The sequence below is a fragment of the Malurus melanocephalus genome, unplaced genomic scaffold (genome assembly GCF_030028575.1).
Source record: "Malurus melanocephalus ecotype Western Australia unplaced genomic scaffold, MMel_1.1 scaffold_5, whole genome shotgun sequence".
NCBI classification, from domain to species: domain Eukaryota; kingdom Metazoa; phylum Chordata; class Aves; order Passeriformes; family Maluridae; genus Malurus; species Malurus melanocephalus.
In genome coordinates, this window is record NW_026623237.1 from 870,876 (window position 1) to 887,335 (window position 16,460).

Genomic DNA, 16,460 nt, shown 5'->3' on the forward strand with positions numbered 1-16,460 from the left:
AAGCAGTCCCTTTCTCCTGTACTGAGAGGTGAGCACAACAGACCMTATCCCTTGCAACCTTAATTAGGAACTCTGGTAAAGGTCATGCACAGATGTCATTCAAACACACCTTCACTATGCTCACACAGMATGCTGGCAATCAGCATACAGTCTTGCCTGATCCATTCAAGCACTATCAATACCTGAACATCTATCAAAACTAAGTGACAACATCTGCAAATGGCATAAAATGAGAAGGACTGAAATGTTATTAGTAGATACAGCAAGTTAATGATAGTAGGGAAAATATGGAGGCATATGCTAGGCACTGCAGAGGCTTTATTCATAGCAATTAATGCAATTCCACAAACACAATCTGGAAAAAAAGGAGTTCAAGCTGTGATAAGATTCAGCAAACACACACACACACACACACACACTCTCTTTATCTTATTCTAACAGTAAAACAATGGAGAATCTGGCATAGTAATTACTCCTTCTGTCTTTCAAACTAAAGTAGAGAAAGTCAAGGCTTGCTCTTAGTGGAGAATTGTTCAGATAACCAGCAGAACTGTCATAAGTACATAACAGGTATATAAGGGTTATTTGAAAATACGCTGGAGGAAGACAATAATGAATTAGAGTAGATGACACTTTAGGGTAGATGATTTCTACTGGYGTTTATTTTTCTAGTCTATCTAGGTTAAAATTAACATGGGCATTTCCTTAATACACTATTTCCTCAGTCATTGCCATGGACTGGCTTGAGAGAAAAAGAGAACGCTAAGGTGATGGTCCAGTTTTCTAAAGGTTCAAATCAACATTTTCTCTTTGCATGACTATCAAATCTGGCCTCCCATTTCCCCTCACTAGTTTTTGAAAACTTTCCATAATCTTTACCAGTGGCTTTGTATGGATGTGGTCTGTGGAACCAAGATAACAAGGGCTTATGTGGACAAGTGGCTCTTGAGAAAAATACATTTTATACAGATTACTCAAAACAACATTTCAGAGAGGCTAAGAAAGCAGTCATAAGTATCATATGAAAGCTCTTCACTACACCAACACTGAACAAGCATAACTCAGGTTGCTTTATAAATAAAATACTAAAAGATTGAAGTACTGCCATACTTTGACAAGAGCAGGCTGCTTCCTCTGCAGCATGAGATGGTGGTAAAGAGAAGTGGAGGAAGAAGCAGGTCCTACCTCACTGGGTCCCTCTTGCTTCCCAGCTCTTCTCRWCTACTTAACTGCACCAGAGGCRAAAGTTCTCCTTGCCTCAGCAGCAYCTTCATACAAACATGTAAAACGGCTGAGGGCTCCTCTGAATGCCAAGAAGCAAAGGATAAGGATTAGCATGGCCCTGATACTACCACAAAGCTTTATTCAGATACTCAGTCCTCACACTGCAAAGCCTATAGCTGTACATGGAAGGAATTAGCTTTACTGTGTTAATAACAGCCAGTCAGTCAAGATGATGGAACTTGAAGTAATTCTCAATTTTTCCTGGTTTTGTTTCTAGGAAGCTCAGTCACAAGAAGAATCAGTTTCCATCTTGTTCTTGCTGCAATGAACAGGCATCAGGGTGCCTCTTCCTGTGCAAGCACCTTCCTCTCAGCAGGATTTACAAACTGCAGCCTACATAGTGTAACTCTACCCCGACGTATAATAACACCCCTTTCATAGCACGAGAATAGGTATTAGTACTACTATAATTTATTTATGAAGKCAGATTAGAAGCTAAGTCAATCCTTTTAAGGCCCTTATGCACCTGTCCACACAACCATGTCATTATTACCAGGTCTTTTGTTTATGCAAAGTTCACCTGGTGCAGAGTCAGCAGGAGGCCAGTTTGCCACTTATCCTGGGAGCACAAGAAGCTCATTTTGCCCCAATACACTGGCTGYAAGAGCACAAGATAATGACTGCTCTACTCACAGGCAAAATATCCCACCCAGCAATTCTAAAGAAGCCATATATCCCACATGTACATGTCCCATTCTCATGGTCTAGGCACATGTTCTAACAGGCCACAGAAGCCCAGCAAACTCTGCTTGATCTTGGGTTGTACTTCAACAGCCAGGCAAGCACAAACTGATTCAGGAAGTTCAAATCACTTTCCCACCACTCAGGAACTACACAGCCATGTGCACATATGGCATGAATCCCAACCCGTACCCTCTGTGTGTTTGGCCAGCTATACAAGCTACTGCAGAAAAGCTGTGTGTACCCCTTGTGGTGGTTTGCTATCATGTAAGGGAGAGGAGGAAGATGCATTCCCACCTCTTCCAATTCACACAGTGTCCATGAAAACCGTGATGTATCCCACACTAAGTGCTTCCTACCTTGGTTGTCTGTCTTTCAGAAAAAGAAACTGARGACAAAATATCCCTAAATCATTTTAAAATAAAACCCAAGATTGATTGCTTGCCCAACCTTTGTTCTTATGCCAACTTCCAATCACACAGTTGAAATTTTTATTGTTATCACCCTATGGAGGCTTGCAGCATTCAATTTCCTTATTAGGGTGCACTCTGTCAAGTTCAGTATGAGGGAGAGTTTATCCAGGTTGTTATTTTACAAACGAGTGAGTGGATTAACAGGCAGTTGAATCAATCCATGAATATACATTTGAAGCCAGAAATTATTTTCTGCAAGTTAGCAGTCCAAAGATTTTGGTGTTTTGTTTTCTTTTTGGGAGGGTTGTTGTCGGGTTCTTGTGTGCGTGGTTTCTTCTTCTATTTGTTTTGGGGGGTTTTTGGTTTGTTTCTTTATACATGACAGAGGGTACATAACCCTTACCCAAAAATTAGTCTTTTGGCTCATTTCAAGACCAGCACGGACAAAAGTTTGTTCTTTTGAAGCTGGATRTTCACTCTTTGCAACAACACTTGCCAGTAAAAGTCAAGACATAGGACCAGAATGAACCATTACTTTGTACATTTTTGTCAAATGGGGTACCAGGATCAAACAGGAAGAATTTCTTTATAGTAAAAAATGAGAAGTAGCTTGGAGATATAAAAGCAACCCAAACTGCAATATGGGGAATACATAACACTCTTTGGAGAGCATCCCCAATGCTACTACATAAAGGAGCAGCTCAATAGGGAAACTAAACTCACCCTGACTCTCAGTTGGTTTCAAGCATGGCAGTAACTTAATATCAATTACTGTATGCAACTTGGTGTGTGCCATTAAACCTGCTTTGTTTCATTAAAAACAAATTGCTGCTCTAGTTAATCCTTCTGAYTGTCAATTCAAACTGGAAGCCAGATTTCCAGCTCTTCTCTAACTTCGCATCGATGAACAGTTTGATGTCTATGGTTTTAGCCTTCCGGGCTGTCAGTAGTCACAGTGAGGTGCTGCAGTGCTGGTGCTGAACTCATGGCAGAGAAGCAGCAGCTCACACAGCATATGCTCAACCACCACAGCACAGTTACTCTATACAGCCATTTCATGGTATAGAGCTGCTGAAGGGTCTGGGGCACAAGTCTTATGAGGAGCAGCTTAGGGAGAAAGGAGGCTCAGGAGATACCTTATTACTCACAACAGCTACCTGAAAGGAGGCTRTAGCAAGGTGAGGGTCGGCCTCTTTCCCCAAGTAAAAAATGACAGGACAAAAGGAAAAAGATTCAAATTGCATCCAGAAAGATTTGGACTGGATATTTGGGAAAATTTAAATTTCTTTATGGAAAGTGTTGTCAGGTACTGGAGTAGACTGCACAGGATTTGAGTTGTCATCCTTGGAGATATTTAAAAGATGTGTAGATGTGGCACGTAGGGACATGGKTTAGCAGTGGACTTGACAGTGCTGGGATGACAGACTCACTAAGGGTCTTTTCCAACCTTAATAAATTCTATGATTCTGTGAATATAACTTGAGCTAGCCTCCAYGTGAACAGAGAAACACCACCAGCTCAAGCTGTACTACTCAAGTGAGGACAAGTCATTAATCACAGYACTTTAGCTTCCCAAATGCATTGTGACAGCAGGTGTTGCACAAGAAGTGAGAATATAATGTTCTTACATTAGGAAGGAGACAGGAAGAAAAGGTGTGTAAGAAAACACTAGTACTTCAAATACAAAACCCCAACTCTCCCAAAAAGCACAGTGTCAAAGACAAAGTAACTCTCCAATTCTACGGAGCTATTTATCTCTACCTTTGACATCAAATGGAAAATAACTGAACTTGTAGGATCTAAGGACAACTGCTGGTTTMATTTCATTTTTCAATCAAACCATGYCTGCTCTATTTCACTTTTTGGTTGACTTGGTGACTCAGGCTGTATCAGGCTCTCAAGGCAACATGATGCTTGTCACCACTGCAAAGCACATGGCTCTTTATATTCTCCAATGCTGAACTTCACTGTTTCCAACTACAGGCTGTTTCCATGACTTTCATCAGACCCATACAGACTTGACTTATTAGTCACCACATCAACAGCCCCCCAAAACACATCCATTTTGATTAATTGATCTTTAGTTCTTTGAAATACTTTTTCAAACTATAATTTTCCYTTTTTCAAATATCACTCAGACAAGGCTGACTCATCAAGCTAGCTTGCTSTGTTGTGAAACTAAAATAAATGACTTTAACCTAGACATACTTTCTGAGCATGACAGGGCAAAAAACTCACAACACAACCAATTCCAGTGGTGTCAACACTGGTGCAACTGACCAGCAACCCTGAGTATAAAGCCACCTGCCCCACCAAGGACAAGCATGCAGTATTACACCCTCTTCCATACTGCCCATCCGCTAACTCGAACAGTATTGAGCTAAACTGAAGGATTTGCCTGAATACTGTAGAGTAGCTGATATCTCTGCACTAAGTAGCCAAAAGAAGAGCGGGCAGAAGACACTGAATGTCAAATAATAATATACACCTGCATACAGCTGGACAGTGTCTTCCACATGCCATGGCTTCAAACATGGCCAGACAAAAGGTAAAAACCTCGCCACATCCAGTGCCACTGTTTGTACATACAAATGAATAGTACTTGCCAAGTCACTATTTCAAGGGCATATGCACAGACAGCAAAAATGAAATTTTTCAGAAGGAACATCCTCTGTTGGTTTTGTTTGGTCCCTTTTTGGGTAGTGGGGGGGACAAAGATGGCTCCTGTAAGACCCAATACACATCCTCTCTCCTTTACAGAAATAATAAAACAACATCTCAAATTTGTTTGGGCCTACACAGTCTGATGCATTTGAAATTTAAGTCAAAAGTATGTTTCAAAAAAATGCTTTAAATAGTTGCTCATCAGTCACTGATGAAAGATAAATAAACCCTAGGGACCCCCAAGCTGAGGCATGTGACAGATTTCTACCTCAYGCAGTTTATTATTAATATTAACTATGCTTTTCCTTTTCAGATTCATAGTAGCAAAAGACGTGACGGGACCATTTTGCAGCACTTCCACAGCAYAATTCTTAAATGCTTTATTGGAGGGTTGCTCTCCCCAGTATGGAAACACCCATAAGTCACTTAGCACTGACTGTGACATCACACYTAAATAATCTTTAGGAAGCCTCACGAAGCACGCATTTTGCAAGTTTCCTTCTAACAAAGTACTTTAGAGTTTCAGAAAGGCCCAGGGAAGTCTCTCTGGAAGGTGAACACATTTAACAGCACACTCCTAAATACTGAACACAGTACACWAGAATTTCTCTAACAATTTCTGTGAAGAATTCTTCTGCTGTAAGTTAAGAGCAGTTATCTGGAAGTCAGAAGCAGCACTACAGTAAAACTGCTGGAACTGCATTTGTAGCTCTTTCAAAGCAAATGTATAAGGAAACTGATTATAAAAGAAAACTACATATGCTCTGGTAATTCAYTGATTCACTGTTGTCAGGTGAAGATTCCACCAAACTCCTACTAACAGAGAACAAACAAATGGATAACAGTTGTCATTCATTCCAGTGGAATTACCTGTTTAGTCAAGTGCCAGCAAACAGTCACATCTCCCAGCAATTTCAAAGGTCTGGTCTTTCTACAAGATCCTAAGCTCATGCTCCCATCTCCCCCAGAAAAATCAATATAATTGCAACCCCTGCTTCTTTCAAATGGTTACAGGCTACCTGCTGTATTCTACATTATAACTAATTGAATATACTGAATACATACAGGTGYAGCTTAGTSTCTGAAATGCCTAKTCAAAGAAAAATAGTTTAYAACTGGCTTTAGAAAGAAGCAMATGAAATTCAAGACTTTTCCYTTWTTTTCTGTTATTTCCCAATCCTAAACAGTATTTGCATGTGAAACATTTAAACCAAGATCATAAACAAAATCACGGATGATAAAGAGACTGAAAGCATTATTGGAAGTGACTTGCTAACTTGCTTCAGATAATAGCTAAACTTGCTGAGATGCATTATTTGGTCAATATTTCTCATTTGGTTTAATGAATCATGATGGATGGCCAAATGAGAGGCAATCTTTCTTCAACATAGTGAGTCAAGCATGTATCCCAGTATAAAAGAGCAAAACATTTCAGCACAAGAAGACATTTCAACAAGGCATACATCTCTTCGTGCAAGTGCAGGTGCTGTAGGAAGCAGACATGACCTTTRTATAGGCTCTGAAATCCAGACCTTTTCTACCAATTCCCTCCAGACAAAATATGAAAATACTACAAAAAACAAAATGAAATCTTACGGCTTGAAATGCAGTAAGCCAGCCTGCAGTTGATCCTCCTGAACAGTTGCTTGTTGAATGGCCAAAGTATAAGTGTAAAGAGTTGAATGAAGTTAATGATCAGTCCTGAYACTATAAATATGTAGCAGATCAGAAGGTGGCAAATGAATTGCGACTTCAGAAAGCCAACGGTGTCCATGACTTGCTGAGAAAGCAAGAGGGTACCTTCAGACACAAAATTCAGAAGACAACCTGCAAAACCAAATAGTATCAGCAGTTACAGAGTGCATTTATTTCTATAAACAGACTTAAAACAGACTTCACATGTACACTTAAACACACTTAAAGTTAAATCTATTATAGGAAAAGCTTGATATCAGTATTTGCAAAAGTAAGAATGGAARGAGAATGCCATATTTCTGAATCATTTTACATTTGGCTCTGGAAACAAATTTTTAYATTTCAATCCTGCAAAAACATATGAGCATATGACTCCACTCCATGGAGTACAATACTCCTCTACAAGGTCTTCATTGACAAAATGAGCAAATAACTTGGTTTGAACAATATAACTTTGATATGAACTTGTATTTTGATTTTAGTTGCCTGTATTTTGCAAGACATATAGTGTCACCTCTGCAATCTTAAAGAGCAGCTCCAAAGTAAATGCAAGCTTTAGAGCTTTGCTAKGAGTTGTGCCTTTCTCTACAAGTTATATCAGCCATGGTCCCCAAACAAGAGGTAGCAGCAGCCCCTGAAGTCTAGCTTTATTGTCTTATTTCCCTCTCACACTCAAATAACAGTTGATTTTGGCAAGAGAATAAAAGCTTGGCTAYGCACAATATACACAATTTGTTCAATTATTCCTTGACACTGATTCTGTCAGTTATAATCCATAAACCCAGAAAGGAAACATCAATAACAGTACTAACCCGTGACACAGCAATGTTTCCAGAAAAAAAAATTAACTCTAAGGTTACTTATGAAATGTCTGTATAATTTTGGAAYGGTCCAGTCCAACGTTAGCAATTGAGCATTCAGAGTCCTCCTCAGAGTATTCTGACCTACAAAATGCAGAGCCCTCCCCCCACCATCACGACCACTACTGCTAAAATGAAGACATATCTCTAAGTAAACACAATCCCCAGTATTCAGTCTAATACAGTTAAACAGGAGGTGCTGCTACCATCCTGTTCCATTCCTCCACTGTTTTCTCCACTCTGAGGTGTGGAAGTTTTCCCAGGGAGGAAGCCCTGAGACAGTATTTCTGAATGTGCCAGTCACATGCAATAACAAAACAGCAGCTGTCAGCAGCCCAGGGAATTAACTGATGAAAAAAATKTTATGCCTATCCTTTTAGTTTATATGAGACTCCATTATGTGAGGCACTGAGTCTAGATCAGTGTCCTGAAACATTTGTTTTACTGCCCTTTGCTGACTCTGCTTGCCACAGCAAAGAGCACACACAAGAATTGTTGCAAAGCCTTCGGAAGTTATTTAGCCAGTTTTTCAACCGCAAGGAAGACAAGGAAAAATTTAAGAAAGAGAATCGGTATTGTTGTATAATTTATATAAATAGTTTATGGCAGTCCCAAGCCTATTATTAGAAGACAAAATGTGCCCTTTTGTTCCCTTTATCTTGCTGTACTATTCAGTACCACAGCTGACACCAGCTGTAGCTCAGAATGGCAGAACAGGCCTCTATTCATTGTAGCAACCACAGTCATGATACTTGCAAAAAGCTTTTTCAGCTTTAACCAACTCCTGTTAAAGATATGGTTCTTAGGGTGGCACACAATTTACTAGCTTGGGCTTTGACCAAAGGCTTTGTTTTTGACGGCTAAGGAGAATGAGAAATGTTGTCTAGTAGGAACCACTGCTGTGCTGCTTCTCAAACCCTTCCACTGAACACTCTGAAGACAGAGCCAAACAATAAAAAAAAAACCCAGGCAGCAACCTTCTTTAAAACAGTCAGAATGGAAGCAACCAGATACTTAGAAGTGGATGGTTTCAAAGGCTCTACAGTGTCCAAAACCCTGGCGACTGGGCTTATCCTACTGTCTTTGGCTAAAACTGATCAGAAGTTTTTTGTGTTGCTCTGCCTGTTTAATGCTACCCCAGAGAATAATGTAATTCCCAGAGATCAGCTAGACATGAGATAAAACATAAAAACAGCAGCCACAAATAAAGACTGGAGCACTGTTTACTGAGAGAAGATGCAAAAGCTCATTATTTGATATAATCAACATAAACATACTGTAATAAACAGCTGACAGACTTTGTAACAAGARTAATTAGTCTTTTTGCCCATTAATWATCCAGCAAAAATTTTTTGGTTACCTTTTCATTATAACAGTCATCTAACTTTATTAAAATGCTACTTTTATGTGAATCATTTACTTCCTGCTGGGTCTTTAAAACAAAACTTCACAGAAMTAAAATAAACAAAGATGGGATGACCCTGATAAACTGTAATTATTGTCTTACAATTTTATTAWGCCACAATGCAATGTCTGAAAGTAATTTATTCCTCACTTTCATACCCAGCATTTAAAATTCAACTCTGTAAAGCTTYTAAGACCAGTTTTAAAGCAAACTAAATCTACTTAAGCAGCACCATTCAAAGGCATCTAACCTAACTTGCTTGTAAAAGGAACAAGAAATGAGACACTGCTTAAATTCTTCTTTTTCTGAGAAGTAGGAATAACACAGAAAATTTTTCTCTTCAGATTAAAGCCTGTTTTCCCTATAAAATGTGCAATCTAAAGATGTATACAGAAAGCTACATAAGTGTTCTATTTCTCAGACATAAGCTCATTCTTACATGATTTTTTTTTTTGGATTGTTTTCATTATCCAAACTCCAAGAATGCAATTTATTCTTAGTACAAGTAACAAAAAGAAACAGTTCTGATCTCATGAATGGCATCTGGAAACATGGGTTAAAGAGTCCACAGCACGTTATACTTACTCTGTCCTACTAAAAGTCCTCATGGGTAACATCAATGTAACACCAGTTTAAGTGATAAAAGAGTCAGGTCTTTAATTCTTAATCCATGATGCTGGTTTAATAAATTACTAATTTCCTTATAGATAATGACTGAAAATTACAGCAATCTTTTAAAAACAAAAGGGCCAATCAATGCATTTTCTCAGAAGCTATTAAGRTCAGAATGCTGCCAAGAAGCTCTCTTCAGTCAAACACTCCTTAAAATTAATTAGGAGAAAATGGYTAGCTAGAGCAACTAGACTAGATAGGGACATTCTTTATTAACAGTTTTCCTCTGGATACAGAAGAAAAGACTCAAACCTCAAATGTCTGTTTAGGGACCAAGACAACAACTATCTATTCATGTGACTAAGAGGTCACAGGTTCAGGTTTAAAAGCAAATTATATTACTATTCATTCTAACTCTTTTCTCTCCAACTTCCATTTTTCAGTAAGATCCACTGTGTTTTCTACCTCAACTACTCTCAGCATTTCCTTCTGCTTGTAATAACTGACCAAAAGGACAGAGAAGTGATACGCAAAGTGAAAAACTCTCTGCCAGCAGAGGCTGCTGCCAATGAACCTATTTCATACTTCTAAATCTGTGTTGAGACTGCATCTGGAGATTTCATAAAGAATACAACTGTTTGCACTTTCAGAGAAAGCACAAGAACAAAGCAAAGAACCGTCACCCACTGTTTCTGAAGTTTATGTAGTATATAGAGTTCTTGGAGTGTGGAAAGCAACATGGTAAGTATCTGACAGTATCTAGATYAAACTGATATTGCCCACTTAGAAAGAGAGGTAATTCAGCACTATACCTCTTTTTTTTCAGCATGTATTTCAAGCTTGCACAAAGGTTTCACGCACATCTAGTCTTTGATGAAGACCTCAAATGCTTTGCTGCAAGTTAAAAACAACCAACCAGATGATGATGATGCCTATTCCTGCATTTTCTCATCTAAACCAGATTCTYGGATGGATGAGTTACAAAGACTAAYATGAAAATAYGCTCAGGTCAGATTAAGCAGTTTCAGCAGTACCTTTTAAGTCAATTTCAGTTGCCACCAAAATCCCTGTATTTGGCACTGGTGAGGCCAAAATTGAGTACTGCATCCAATTCTAAGCCCCTCACTTCAAGAAGGACATTGAGATGCTGGAGCAAGTCCAGAGAAGGGCAACAAAGCTGGTGAAAGGCCTGGAGCACACATCTTGTGAGGAGCAGCTTAGGGAGCTGGGGGTGTTTAGGCAGGAGAAAAGGAGACTTAGAAGTGACCTCACTGCTGTCTACAACTGCCTGAAAGGAGGGTGTGGCCAGGGTGTGGCCAGGGTCTGGTTCTCCCAGGAACCAGAGACAGGACAAGAGGAGACAGTCTTAAGCAGGGGAGGTTAAGGTTGGGCATCAAGAGGAATTTCTTCACAGAAAGGATGATTAGACATTAGAATGGACTGCTGAGAGAGATGGTGGAGTCGCTGACCCTGGAGATGTTTAAAGGAAAGACTGGATGTGGCACTCAGTGCCATGGTCTGGTTGACAAGCTGGTGTTCAGCCACAGGTTGGACTCGATCCCTAACGTCTTTTCCAACCTTGATTCTGTGATTCTCTGAAAAAAGCACAGCAGCACTGCATATACATCAGAGTCTATTTTAGCAGTACCGCTGTACATGAAACAATATGCAAAGCAAGTCACAGGAAGCCCTTGTGCTCTTCTCTGTCCGTGAGTATSAAGTGAGCAAAAGTGACGTTGCATCCATGTATGTATTCACCTGTGAGGAGACCGTATATGTACATGCCACACCAAAAAAACCCACAAATCTGGAGGAAGAACTACCCATCTATTTGCCTCATTCTTAATTAGGGTTTGAATCAYTTCCCATCTCCCCCAAAGCAACTACTGGAGCATTATCCCCCGTGTTGGGTTTACAAAGCAATGTTTTAGTAGTGAGGGACTGGAGAGATGGCTCCTGTCAGAAGACACCAAGAGCTGTCCCCCACATCAGAAAACCAGTTCTAGACAGCTCCAGAAGGGACTCACCACTGGGCTAAGCCAAACCAATCACTAGCACTAGTGGCACCTCTGCAATAACACTTAAGAAAGAATGAAAAAAAATGCTGCACAGCAGCTGTGAGTGAGGACTGAGAAACACGTGAGAGGAATAGTCCTTCCGACACCGAGGTCAGGGAAGAAGGTGGGAAAGGATGTGCTCCAGGCACTCTCCTGCAGCCTGTGGTGAAGACCACGGTGAAACATGTTGTCCTGCTGGAGCCCATGAAAGACCATGGCAGAACAAATGTCCCCACTGCAATCCATGGAGAACCTCACAAGGCAGCAGGTGCCCTGAAGGAATCCATGGCTTATGGACAGAAGCGCACCCAGGAGCAGGTTTTCTGGCAGGAACAGCAGCCCATGGGAGTCTTACCTACTCCTGAAGAACCATGCCCTGTGTGAGGGACCCCAGCAGCAGCAGGGGAACAGCACATGCAAGAAGGAACGGCAAAGAGGAGCTGTAATGGACTGACTGCAACTCCTCTTCCCCATCCACCTGCACTACCTGGGGTGCAGCAGAGAAGTACAGTATACAGTCAGGGGGGAAAGAGAGGACTTAGGAGGAAGGGTGGTTTTAATTTTGGTTTTTCACTGCCCTTCTTTGTTATCAGTTGACAATAAATTATAATAAACTTCTCCAAGTGGAGTSTGTTTTGAACATGATGGTAACTAGTGAGCGATCTCCCTATATCAACCCACAAGCTTTTTTGTCCTATTTTCTTCCCTTGTCCTGCTGAGGAAGKGGAGTGAGGGAACAGTTTGATGCAAACCTGGAAGTCAGCCAAGGTCAACCCACTGCAACTTCTCCAAAAAGTCCYGAATCAGGGAATAATCTGAGCGTATCTTAAGACCTTTTTCCAAAGCTAAGGGAACTTAGGAAAACCTTTAGATTTTTCATGAGGAGTTCTGCATTTCTGAGCTGAGTATTGTTACAGAGGAGAGACCAGTAAGTTTGGCTGTTGCAAAAGCTGAAGAATGAATACCATCTGCCAGCAAGATTTAGAACTTCAAATTCATATACTTGCTATGAAACTGACTGATTGTTTATCTTCTACTGAGTACAAAGGTAATTTGCGTAATAGAGTGTAAACTGAAGAAATGAAAGTAACCTGGGAGTTTTTAAATAGTTATCACACCATAATCCTTTCCCTTTCTCCCTTTTTAATTTTCTTCCTGCTGTGATCTAATGTAGGGAAAAACAGCAACACAAACTCTGCATGCCTGCTAGGACACAAGTCCTCTTTGTATGCATACTTTACAGGCAAAATGCATAGCAGAGCTCCTGTTAGCCTCAGTGCTGGTCCCAACATAGCGAAGTGTTTATACAGCAAGGGRAGGAGGATGACAGCAGTCCAAGGGAGGCATGCATAGTCTGGGAAGGAGTGGAAAAGACTGGGAGCAACTGCCCAAATTCTGGTGGGAAGCAGCTCAGTCTTGCTCCTTTTTCCAGAAGCATAAAACATTCAGGTAGGGAGAGATGAACTTAAACACATGCCAATACAAAACTCCTTTGACATGCAACATTTAGGAACTGCAGGTCTTAATGCTGGGTGAAGGTATTTATTTGGAAAAAATAAACCYCTTGAAGTTAAGCACTTCTGTTACAAGCTCCTATAGAGATCCTCAAAGAGATCATGGTGAAGTCCATTAGTTATCTTGGGTGCAGAACATGAAGTTCACAAAAAAAATACTGGAAGGCAAGTTGCTTCTTTCCAAAATGCCAAGTGTTGTTGTTCGGCTGTTTCCCACATTGATTTCTGTACTTCAATACATTAATATATATACAYATACATACATATAAAGCACWRTTATCTGAAATTTGCTTGGGAAAAAATAAAATAAAGAGCTGCATTAAGATATGGAAGATGTAGATCAATTTACCAGAGTCCAGTCCCAGAATTCAGTTCTGCGGACCAAGTCCCTGTTTCCTTTTTTACTTTATTACTTTAACTGGGTCCATTAACCTGAAGTTACTTGCACTGACAAAATGGGCAGGATCACATGGAAAATTTAGGGTATAAGCAAGACAGCAGAAAATGGCAAGAAAGTATACTGAAAATCTAAGCAGGATATGGGCTATGCTGTCACATTAACAAATGCAACCTGGATAGTTCCTCAAAAATAACTGAAGTGTAACCACAAAGGGTCTAGGACATGCAGCTATATCACGTGCTCACAGACATTTGAATACTTGTTTTCACAGCCAACATTAAGTGCTTAATCAAAGATAACCAGACCCACACATTTCTGTAATCTGGCATCCATAAAAAACAACCTCCTCAACCATGCTTGCACAAAATCACTTCAGTGACTTTTSGCATTCAGCAAAAGTATGGGTGGCCTGTTAAAATACAGAATTGGAATGTCCACAGCAAACTAAGCCTTCAAAAATATAAAACCTACATACGTCTGCAAGTAGAGATGCTTTTTGATTTCTGGTATATCAAATTTTGTACAGAATAGTCATGGACCATTTGAGGCAACTGTACATTTGAAGCACAGASATCAGAGTCAATCTAGTTAAGCCATTTATCCTCAATGCACAGCCTGTGAGAAATCTCTCAATGTTGAGATCCACACCATCACTCCCCACACGAGAAATTAACACATTAAAAACTACAGAGGCAGCAAGGGCAGTACAGCAGGATGTTGCTACCTGCACTGTAATATTTCTGCAGCATCAAGGGCACAGTGATCACCTCTACACTGGGCATTTCAGGAACAGATCCAACATAAGAGTAGCTACCGAGTTYTTCAGTGGTTACTATAAAAACATTTCTTTTAGAAGATCTCAAAGAAAGGAGAGTATGAAAGAAGACTGACAAAGGATTATGCAGGAGCTGGTTTAAAAAAAAAAAGGGTGGCTTTTTTGTTTTTATTTTTAAACTGTAAGTCCAAACATTGTCTTGATAGAGAAGCTTTGAAAAGAAGGCCTCTCCTATGAAGACTCATGGCTTATGCTTGTCAAACACTGATTGCTCTCACGTTGTTTAAAAAGCTATAAAGTACATTCACAGAAACACAAAGGGTCAGCTCAAGGTACAGGAACAGCTTATGCTCTCAACAGACAAAATACTTCCCCCACATCCAAACCATGTTTATGTGTGAGGCAACACAGAAACATGGATCACATTTACTTCAAAGCTTCAAATATTTCATCCTCCTAGTCTTACCACAATGAGTTAGTTGCAAAGTTAAGACTACAAAAGTATCACCTCCTAACTCCAGTTCTGCAACAGACACACCACTAGCACACATAAGCAGCTGCATCCAGAGAAGTTTCATATCCTCTCAGCAGACTTAGTAGCATGAGCAAGTCCATTTCTATGTGCAAGGTCAAATCYTTCAGGTATGTAGAATTGGAAAGCAGTGTGGATTTTGTCAATTTTTTCCTGACTTTATCCCTCCCCTCTGATATGAAAAGCTACAGCCACTCAGGAGACACTAGGGAAATTAATCTGGAAAGATCCCTCTTGCTGCTCCCTTCCCTAGTAGAGAGCTTGTGAAAGTTACATGGCAAATCCACAGCACAGCCAACACCAGAACCACAACCTACCAYCTCCCCGCGCTCCAGCTTTCAACAGAAAATACTTTTCTTTATTTGGCTTCTTGCCCACGCTCAAGTTTTCCTTGCAACAGCTTTTTAAAGGCCACACAAAGAGAGAGGGAATGGACACATCCCTTCCACAAGGATGTGGAAGCAGATGATGCAATAGTATAAATGCTCCCGTACAAGCCAGGATGCATGTGCGGATCTAATGCACTCTGCTTTCCTTTCCTTTTTCCATTCCTCAAGAAATGCAAGTATTCAAATATTCAACAATTTGGATGGTTCTGTGCTATAAACTACAAACTACAACTTTAGCATCAAGTGGGCAGAATTACGTGCATGTGCACACAAATATACATCGCTCCTATTATTCTTACCCAAGAAGGAATTAAAGGCATTGACAGATGCTAGGAAGACATCAATCAGAAGATAAAAATTATCAGCACTTGGAAAAGAGTAACCTTCCTCACTACACTCCCATATAATGACTTAATATTTTCTGGAATTGTGATCTACGATTTAGTAATTTTGGGCAGTGTCTTTAAGCCTTTTCCTAGGAATCTTAATTCCTAAGTGGTGTGGTTTTGTGTTTTGTTTATTTAAAAAAAGCTAGGAAGTGCAGCTAAACAATAACATAGAATCTATGGCAGCAAGAATCTTAAAAACAAAAAATTGTGGAAAGTGGCAGAGATAGGGCATGAGTCACTGAGCTGAGAAATACACCWCRGTAWCAATACTASTGGTTTACAAGTGAGACTTCCACCRCAGGCTGTGGGTTGGYAACAAATTTTCTACTGTCCCACAAAAACCCAGTATAAATACTTTTAACATGGTGCCTCTCTCTGAGCAGCTGTATGGCCTGATGGAGACAACCACGTTCTCCTCCTCAGTGGGTCTGACTCCTGCTGCCCACGCTGCCACAGATGCAACAGGGAYATGGCAGAGACCGCATTCTTTGTGCCTCCAAGTTACAGCGATATGAACGAACAGCACTGACCTTCTCCATAAGGAAATCCAAACATTTCCAGTACAAATCACAAGACATTGTTAACTGTGCTGGAAATGAAAAGTGCCATYCACCTGATTACAGCTCCAAGTGAGYTGTTAGGTTTTTGTATCTTCTGTGACAGGAGMGTCTCCTTCAGCTAAGCTATTTGCATATTTTTAATTAATATGAAGCAACATTAGTATGCTCTCTGAATACTAAGGAAACATTAAACAGAAAAGGACTTACAAGCCCTTTTTTTAACCTCTAAG

General features: G+C 40.2%; 1 protein-coding gene across 4 annotated transcripts in view; it reads right to left on the bottom strand.

Annotated features, from left to right (window-relative positions):
* The window catches only part of AGPAT4 (1-acylglycerol-3-phosphate O-acyltransferase 4), a 73,172-nt gene that overhangs the window by 51,490 nt on the left and 5,222 nt on the right, over positions 1-16,460 (bottom strand). For 2 of the 4 annotated variants that reach the window (XM_057370383.1, XM_057370374.1), the window contains one exon: positions 6,639-6,869. The exons of the other annotated variants lie outside the window; for them this stretch is intronic. In XM_057370383.1, the coding sequence (XP_057226366.1) occupies positions 6,639-6,816 (178 nt within the window). In that variant the 5' untranslated portion in view covers positions 6,817-6,869. The remainder of the gene's footprint in view (positions 1-6,638; positions 6,870-16,460) is intronic. 4 annotated transcript variants of the gene reach the window in all.